The sequence below is a fragment of the Lepidochelys kempii genome, chromosome 1, assembly GCF_965140265.1.
Source record: "Lepidochelys kempii isolate rLepKem1 chromosome 1, rLepKem1.hap2, whole genome shotgun sequence".
NCBI lineage: Eukaryota > Metazoa > Chordata > Testudines > Cheloniidae > Lepidochelys > Lepidochelys kempii.
Genome location: NC_133256.1, coordinates 256,388,467 through 256,397,950, shown reverse-complemented (window position 1 = coordinate 256,397,950; position 9,484 = coordinate 256,388,467). Strand labels below are relative to the sequence as shown.

Below are 9,484 nucleotides of genomic sequence, written 5' to 3'. Positions count from 1 at the left end.
ATGCCCCCCTCTGAGACCCCTACATATACCAATGCGCTGTGATCATGATGAAGCCCTGAGGGCACCAATTGTGCCTGCCTAGACTGTAAGCCCCTTGGGGCAGGGAACTCCTCTGCTGCACGTCCGTAATCCCCCACCTCGCCTGCGGCCCTATAAAAAAACTCCCCCTAGAGAGTAGGGATCAGCCACCTGCTCCATCCAGCCTGCCTCCCCTGCACTGCGTTCTCACAGCACCCAGCCGCTCTCTGCATCTCTCCTTTCCTGCTTTCACTCTCCTCCACTCCCCCTCATTCCTTCTCCGTGTCTGGCTTGCCCTCCGTCACCATCTGTCACAACCACCCCCTCATTCCTGTTCTCTCTCTCCCTCCCCCTCTTCCTTTCTCCCTCCCTCCCTCTCTCTCTCCATCATAATCACTCTGGTACTCCCCTCTTTTCCTTCTCCCCGTTCTCCCTCCCCTACCATTCATTCTCTCTCTCTTATTCTCATGCTCGCTCTCCCCCCCACCCCACCAAGTCTATGCTGATTGGCTGATGGGATCATTCCCAGGAGTAACTGACACGCTTGATATACCTAACCCTGTCCACCAAGCCCCCACTTCAGTGGATGGAGAGCTGGAGAGGTGAGTCCTGGCTCCCCTGAGCGGTGCTGGGAGCTGGGTCTGGTCCCTGCAGCAGGCAAGCCCTGGAGACCAGATGGGAGAGTGTGAACATCCAGATGAGGCAGTGCTGGAGGAAGGCAGAAAAGTCCCACCACCTCTGGAACAGCAGAAGAGGTGAGGGCAGCAGGCACCTCTGGAGAGAAGTGTGACAAGCAATTCCAGCCCCTCAAGGACTCAAACCACACAGAGATTTCACTGGGAAATTGTTTTTAAAGGAGAAGAAACAATATGACACACATTCTCCCTGCGCGTGGAGGAACACGTAAATTCCATTGACGCGTAAGTACCAGGCAGATCTGCCTCCTCTTTCCGCCCTCTCCTCCAGGCGCTCTCATGTGCAGAAGTTGGTTCTGCCGTCCCCCCACATGGAACCTGCTGCCTCCCCTGCCCTGCTCCGTCCCCACAGACTGGGGGCTGGCGACGGCCATGGTGTCTGTACCCAGTGCAGGGGGTGAGAGAGTCATGAACTGGAGTAGGAATGAATGGGGGCAAGGCAAGGTGGGAGGGACAGAGAAGGTGCAGGATTCGAGAGGGATGCTATGTACATTGTTGCAGGGAATTCTAGGTGGGTTTCCCATCACTTACAAAGCTGATCTATACTTGGGTGATTCCCCTCCCCCCCCCCCCAATTTCTCCCTCTGATTCCTCATTTCCCACTGACAATGTGGAGTAAAAAGGTTTCTTATTCCTAAAGACTTTGGATTTATTAGATAAAAATAGAAATTGGCATTTACCTCACAAACCCCCACCTCCCTGGGTCCCCAACCCCTCAGCACAAACACACTCGTACCACTGTTATTGTTTATTTGCATTACTGGAGTACCTAGAGACCCCATCAGGTGCCCCAGTACAAAAAGTCCTGGCCCCAAAGAGCTTATAAGCTAAGTAACCAGGTTTTTGATCCTATACCTCAATAGTTTCCTCAGCCTCATTGGGTCCACCACATCTGCACCCCCCTCCCAGAGGTCCAACCACACCAATACTCCCATGATCCCCATGCCTGCAGTCAGAGCGCCCACTGAGATCCCTTGCCTCTACCTGCTGCTCTTTATGGGACTTAGATTTCAACACTCCTTACTTCCTGCCATCAGCCTATTCCTATTCTCTAGGTATGTCTACATGGCACACTAAGTCTGGGCTCTGACTCAAGTTTGAGCCCAAGCCCCCTTCCGTCCACACACAAATCAGCCTGCCTTGGGTCAGCAAGCATTCAGGACCTGGGTGGGTCAGAGCCTGAGTCCAGTTGAGACTCAGGTCCAAGCCCTGTCATTGTGCAGTGGGGAGGCAGGTCAAGTCACTGACCTGAGTCAGAAGATCTGCGTAGCGCAATATGGACATGTTAGCACAGCTGTAAGACTTGGGGCCAGCAATTGTAAACTCAGGCATACAATGCAGGGTGGATGCTCAAGTGTGAGGTTGGAAACACTGCGTCCACAAGCCCAGGTCCCACAGACCTGGGCTTTACTGTGCAGTGGGGACATACCCTCTATCACTCTACCTGGCCCCCATGCCTGCCACTCCCCTGAAAAAATGAACATGTATATACACCACTGAGAAGGCTCTGGAAAAGCTTGGAGAAGAGTTCAAAGAATCATAAAGGTTAGAAATTGGAAAGGATTGAATCATAGAATTATAAAACCAGAGGGTTAGAAGGTACCTCAGGGATCATCTAGTCTAACCCCCTGCCAAGATGCAGGATAAGCTTTCTATTCAGTCCATCTTTCCCGCCAGCGCATGGCAGCCCCTTGCAGTGTATTCTCAGGGCTTTGCCTGCCTCGTATTAAGTGGCCCAAGTGATGGGGCTTCCATTGCAAAGTTATTCCACAGTCCAATGGACTTCACTGTCAGGAAACTTGAGCTTCCCATTGTTCAATTTCATCCCATTACACCCCCCTTAGACTTCCCTAAACTGTTCAGCTCCCTCTCTGGGCATTTCCACTCTATCCCTGTCATAAACCAGAAGCTCATTCAACACAGATAACAAGGATAACGTAAGGATGTCCTAGTTGTGTTTGCTAGAGAATCAGGGCAGAGGGTGTCTGCTGGAATGTGGGCACAAGTAGAAGGTGTGAAACACGGGAGGCGCGGTGGTGACCAGAGGAGGTGTATCTGAGAGGTTCATCACAACACATTCCGATATGATAAGAACCAGCCCAAACCTCAGACTTTGCCTGAGGCTTCCAGAAGTTTGATTAATGTTTTAGATTTTTAATATCTAATTTTGCCTGCCCTGGTTTTGTACAGTTTGAAAAATACCATGAGGGAAAATAGTTCTTAGCTAATTTCTGAACTGCTGGAGATGGGTAGGATTGGAAATCGTGTCCTTTGAGATTCCCAGCCCTTGTTACTAGGGAAAAGCTGGGCTAAGCTTTGAAACATTGAGGGGTCTCCCGGCCCAGACCCTCAGGTGAGACTGGGGTGGGGAAGGTGCCATCTATTCCTGGGGCTAAGCATCCATCCCCTTCCATGCAAGTCCTCCCCACTTACAATATGGCTATTTGAGGAGCTAACCAAGCAGTGGGATCAATACACCAAAGGGTGACAAAGGCATGGGGCTGCCATTTGAAATCTCAGAGGGGCTCTTCCAGATGCTAATCCAAGAGCATCGCAGACATGCCACCATAGAAGCCTCTGGCATAGCTTGGGGCAAGAGGCTGTGTCTCCACACTTTGCCCTGTGCTGGGCTGCGGCTCCCACATGGCCCCAGCCCCGCCGCAAAGAATCGTGTCCCTCCTGTCCCATGTTCAATCTCTGCCATTGTCGGTGGAGATCTGGCACACACACAAGCTGCCTGTTTGTGCAGGGTTCACTCTAAGCGTTTCCATGCCAAAGCCTGATGTGATGGGCAATTGGGCATCAAAAGATTAAGAGCCCTTGAAGTTTATTTTTGTGCTGTGGAGTGGTAAGGCAGGGACTGCCCCTTCCATTAGGGACTTGGATTCGAGAAGGCTGAGAGCTGCTGCTGCGGTGTAGGGAGAGTGAGAGCGGGTGGTCACTGGATGTATAACGCCATCTGCCTCCAATGGGAATGTTATAAATACTCCATCTCCTCCCTTATTCATGTGCAGGGATGATGCAAACCTGCCTCTCCTTCTTCCAGGACACTAAGCCAAGCCTCTGACAGTTGCTCTGGACTTCAAGGGGATTTCTCAGCCTCAGTGGTGGGGGTGGACAATAATGTCCTGGTCCAATTGCCCAGGCAGCAGTGTTGATGCAGAGAGCACGTAGGCAATGTGGAGGCAAGGTCTGGGTGGGGCAGCTCCAATGAGGGACCCTGCCTGGGAGTTCTTCCCCAGGACAGACGTAAGGAATATGCTCCTGGGCCAGTGTAAAGAGGCTTCAGCATACATGAGAAGCAGGCCCCCTGAAACTAACTTCACCAGCCCCTGAGCCATTTTCAATAGGAAACGGAGGCCTGTGATTGCTCCCTTGGTCTCTTTCCCCTGGGAAGTCCCTTGGCTGTATACCAGGCCATTTTCCTGCTGGTCCTGATCACCCAATGGTGGTTCTTAAACAGCTGGTCACATCTGACATTCTCCCATGTGCTCCAGAGACTCTGGCATCTGAACCCCCCTCTCCTTCCCACCTGTGGCTGTGCCCACGTGTCGTTATGCCTGCTGTTTTATCTGTGGCTTGTTCGGCTCTGACTTTTAAAGTGTAAATACCTTTCTTCTTCCTCTCCTCCTGCCTCCAACTCTCCAGCTGACCCAGTGGGAGATCACCCCATCCTTCCTCTGCCATGGACTCTCCTGCTTTCGCCTTCCCCACTCCTGTGGCTTCTGAGGAGGGGAACATCTCCACCAGCTGGGCAAGTTTTACCCCAGGGAACCTATCCACAGCTGCCAGCCCGGGCATGGATGTCAGCGGAGTCCTCATCCCTCTGGTCTACCTCATTGTCTGCGTGGTTGGGCTGGTTGGGAACTCCCTGGTCATCTACGTGGTCCTGTGCCACTCGGTGAGCGAATCGGTGACCAACGTCTATATCCTCAACCTGGCGCTGGCGGACGAGCTGTTCATGCTGGGGCTGCCTTTCCTGGCTGCGCAGAACGCTCTCTCCTATTGGCCCTTCGGCTCCTTCATGTGCCGCCTGGTGATGGCTGTGGATGCCATAAACCAGTTCACAAGCATCTTCTGCCTGACTGTGATGAGCGTCGACCGCTACCTGGCCGTGGTGCACCCAGGGAAATCGTCAAAGTGGCGGACGGCCCGCGTGGCCAAGGCCGTTAGCGCCACGGTGTGGGTGCTGTCGTCAGTCGTGGTGCTGCCGGTGGTGGTGTTCTCGAACGTCCCCCTGGGGATGAGCACCTGCCACATCCAGTGGCCCGAGCCAGCCTCCATGTGGAGAGCTGGCTTTATCATCTACACGGCCGCGCTGGGCTTCTTCGGGCCGCTGCTAGTGATCTGCCTCTGCTACCTGCTCATCGTCGTCAAGGTCCGCTCTTCCGGCCGGAGGGTGCGGGCCCTTTCGGCCAAGCGCAAGCGGTCAGAGCGCAGGGTCACTCGCATGGTGGTGGCTGTGGTGGCCGTCTTCGTGCTCTGCTGGCTTCCCTTCTACGTGCTCAACATCATCAACGTGGTCTGCCCGCTGCCCGAGGAGCCGTCTCTCTTCGGGGTCTACTTCCTCGTCGTGGTGCTGCCCTACGCCAACAGCTGCGCCAACCCCATCATCTACGGCTTCCTCTCCTACCGGTTCAAGCAGGGTTTCCGCAGGGCCATCCTGAGGCCGTCCCGCCGGGTGCAGAGCCAGGAGGTGCAGAGCCAGGCACGCCCCCCAGAGAAGACGGAAGAGGAGGAGGAGGAAGCGGAGGAGAGCGGGGTCAGCAAGATTGCCCAGAATGGCAATGGCAGACAGGAGTGTCCCCTGGCCAGTGCAGCAGCAGGAGGCAGTGAGCAGAAGCCACTCCCGGAGGAGCCTGGGAGCTGTGATAAACCCAATGCACTGCACATCAGTTATTTGTAGAGAACGGAAGGGGGAGGCTCTGTCCCTCGGTCTCCTGGACACTCCAGTCTGTATCTGTGGGGGGTTGCGGACTGCGAGGCAGCAAGGTCTAAGGTTCCACTTGAAGATGAGGCGAGCTCGAGGAGTGTCGGGAAGGGCAGAGCGCCTCCTGTGACTTCAGAAATCCCTGTGGGAGGGGCGGGGCAACAGCATCTGGGCTGGGCTCGGAAGGGGGACCGGATAAGGGCAGACGGGGGTGGGGAGCTGCAGAGAGGAGTCCAGCACTGAATCCCCCTGTAACCCACATAGAGTATTATGAGTGGTTGCCAATTACTCTAATGCCCTCGTCACTGCCCAAGTTGTTCCAGTGTCCATGGGAACCAGACACTCTGGGGCAGGATCATGGGAACAATTCCCACCCCCCAACAAACACATAAAGTCTGCCCCCTAGGGCTGTCATAGAATCATAAAATATCAGGCTTGGAAGGGACCTCAGGAAGTCAACTAGTCCAACCCCCTGCTCAAAGCAGGACCAATCCCCAATTTTTGCCCCATCCCTAAATGGCCCCCTCAAGGATTGAACTTACAACCCTGGGTTTAGCAGGCCAATGCTCAAACCACTGAGCTATCCCTCCCCACTGTCCTCCCCAGCTGCTCTAGTATCTCTTGGGGACAGCTCCCCACCTCCTGTATGATCTGATACCGTCTCAACTGCATGGAATATCCTGGTTCTTTAAAGGGTTCTCACGTCCCACCTGCAGACTGTTCTGATAGGGCTGGTTTAGGACAGTGGGGCAGAGTATGAGACACACCCTTCCCCATCTCGAGATCCCAGGGTTTCATGGTGTTATTGTGCCCTGGTGGACGACTGAAGAAGACCAAGAGGCCATGGGTTGGGGGCAGGGCGTTCTGCAAGCTGTAATTTCCACCACCCTCCTCCATCTTATCATGAATAGACATAAAGATTTAGGACCCCGTGAACAATTTCAAAGGATCAGTCTGTGTGGTGTGCGTATGATTGTGCTGGGAGGATGAGGGCACATGTGTGAAAAACGGGGGTGGCTGTGGGCAGGGGGGCAGCTGTGTGGGAGTTAGGGTTGCCAGGTGGCTGGCTTTTGACTGGAAAGTCCAGTCAAAAGACGACCTGTGCAGTGTCTGGGGGTTTTGGACACCAAAAGTCCGGTTACCGCACTGACCAGCCTCCGCTGCCGGGTGGGTGGGAAGAGCAGCTGCTGCTGGAAAAGCTCAGTTGATGGACTGGAGAGAAGCTTAAGAACTGGCTCCCAGCTCCGGGGGAGAGGAGGTAGGTACCGACTTCTCAGCTGGGCCCCGCTCCACCCTCCCATGTCCCCTCACTCTTGCTCCAGGGACTGACACCCCCCTCTGCTGGGCCCCTGATTGTCCCCTGCCCTGCCATGCCCCAATTGGGCAAGCAGGCAGGCTCCATGTCAGCTCCTCCCAGCCCGCTCTGCAGGTGGCAGACGAGTCCCATGGGAGAGTGGAGCGAGCGACTGGGAGGAGGCTGTAGTGTCTGGTTTTTAAAAAATTGGAAAGATGGCAACCATACTGGGAGTGAGGGTGTGAATTTTTGAGAATATGGTAATGCCCATATAGCTGTATGGTGGGCAGATTTGTGTGTGTGTGTACAGGGGTTCGGGACTGTTTTTTCCGTGGGTGTGTGTATGTGAGGTTTTTGTATAGGTACAAGGACTGATTTTGTCTCTGTGGGGGTGTTTGTACAGGTGCAGGGGTTGATTTGTCTTTGGGTGTCTCTGTGGGGGTGTCTGTACAGGTGCAGGGGGTTGATTGTCTCTGTGGGGGTGTCTGTATGGGTGCAGGGGGTTGATTTGTCTCTGGCAGTGTCCGTGGGGTGTCTGTACAGGGGTGGGAGCGCATGGGTACGAAGGTGGATTTATCTGCATGTGTGTGGTGGAGAGGTGGCTACATATGGGGGTGTATGTGTGAGCATCTCTCCCTCTCCCTTGCTCCATTCTTGCAGGTTCTGATAAATGCCTCTCCCCATATCTTGAACTTTTCTATAAATGCTGTTGCTAAGATACAGCAATCAGTAAGAGCGACTTTAAATCCAGAGTCTTCGGTAGGATTCTGGGCACCTTCCTCCAGGGGCGGCTTTGGGGAAATTGGAGGCAGTGTGGGCGTGTGTGTGTTAAAGACCAGCCAAAAGGAGAAAGTGCTCCAAGAGATAAGGAAGATCCTGCGGGATGTGTAAACGGTGTCTCTCTGGGGCAGAAATACTTTTCAGTTCAAGGGGCACCTCCGAGAGGGAGGGGGCAAGACTGTGAGGGGCTAGTTGTATCATCGTAGGGAGCAGCCACAAGACCAAAAACACAGAACAGATTTGAAGCCAGGGTAGAAAAATGCAGTGGGAACAGCAGAGAAAGCAGGCTTGAATGGTAAGATCAGCCGCACAATGGAATCACATTCCTGAGGAACAAATTCACTCAGAATCAATATGTGGCTAAATGAGAACTTGTCGGTCACTGTGGCGATACCCAAGCCCAGGGAAAGCAGCCAGGGCTGGGCAAGGAGTGTACTAGGGTGGGTGTCTTCCAGCTGGACTGGCTGTCAAGGAGGGTTAACAGATACTGACCCAGCTGTCTTGGTGCTGGATTGTCTGTGACTGGGGGTGGGGTTGGGGCTGATACCCCTAACCCTGCAGTCCCAGCACTGGACTCTCTGTGAGTAATAACCCTCCCCCCACCCCAGGCCCATTGTTTCTTCTCTTTGAACCCAGTGTCTTGGTACCAGACAATCCATGAGTGAAGAGTAATCCCCACAAATCCCCTTTTCTGATTCCTGAAGCATCCACCCTTGTGCCAGATATTGCAAGACTCTCTTTGGTGACATGCATTCCCTTTGCTTGGCTGGGAAAGGGGTGCACGTATAAAGATAGGTATATATCACAACGTGAGATTTCAGGGCCTTAGCATCTGATCTCTTTCCTTGTAAATCACTTGTTGTGGTGACTCTTCATGTCTCCTCCTTTCTCCTATATCTCTGGAGGCTCAATCCATGCAGAGATACACTCTCATGGACTCTAATGCAGTCTGCAGTCTAAGGAGCAAACCCACAGCAATTGCAGGGAGTTAGCCAATCTCAGTGGCTAGCCAAAAAGGCCATTCTGACTGTGGAAAGAATTCCAGCTGTCATCTGGTCACCAGGAAGAGACGGGATCATGAGATCCCCACCAAACCATGACGATCTTCCAGAGCTCCCGTCTATGGCATGGTATAAGAGACAACAGGTACTGGAGAGGAAAGGGCCTAGATTCCACAATGATAGAAGTAAATAGAAAAGGAGTACTAGTGGCACCTTAGAGACTAACCAATTTATTTGAGCATAAGCTTATGAAGTGAGCTGTAGCTCACGAATACAGACTAACACGGCTGCTACTCTGAAACCTGTCATTATGAGAGGTAAATAGGTAGATGTCTTGATCCTGCTATTAGGTGGTATCACAGCAAGGGCAATGCTGGGTAATTCTGAAGCAAAAAGGACTGCTGGAAGACAGTAGTGAAGATAGCATTGGACTTCTGGGAAGGGAGGCAGCTGATGGCTTATTTCTGAGCAGTGAGTGGAATGAGTGTAACAGCCAGGAGAGGACACAGCAGGAGAGAGGCAGCTCAGAGTACATGGAGAGCAGACACATGAAGGTTTCCCATCTCCTTTTAGACTGGCTACATGACTGCTCTAGCTCCTGGCTTGGGGAGGGAGGGATCCCTGGCTGTCAATTATATTATCAATGTACTATGCATGCCACCTGGGCCATAGGATGAAGTAGAAACCCTTTGCCAGATTCATGGATTAGGGGGAACTCATGGTCAACCTCTGCAGCCCCCTCTGCTACAAGAGATCAGGAATGAAA

General features: G+C 53.2%; 1 protein-coding gene across 1 annotated transcript; it reads left to right on the top strand.

Moving 5' to 3' along the window:
- The first annotated feature begins 640 nt into the window (after window positions 1–640).
- On the top strand, window positions 641–5,774 carry SSTR3 (somatostatin receptor 3). The gene is made up of 2 exons (XM_073325566.1): window positions 641–938; window positions 4,362–5,774. The coding sequence occupies exon 2, from the start codon at window positions 4,399–4,401 to the stop codon at window positions 5,617–5,619; it is 1,221 nt and encodes a 406-aa protein (XP_073181667.1). The 5' UTR covers window positions 641–938; window positions 4,362–4,398; the 3' UTR covers window positions 5,620–5,774.
- The last annotated feature ends 3,710 nt before the right edge of the window (window positions 5,775–9,484 follow it).

What these genes read in the sequence shown, in the direction of transcription:
- SSTR3 (XM_073325566.1), top strand. Translation starts at nt 4,399, where the DNA reads ATGGACTCTCCTGCTTTCGCCTTCCCCACTCCTGTGGCTTCTGAGGAG.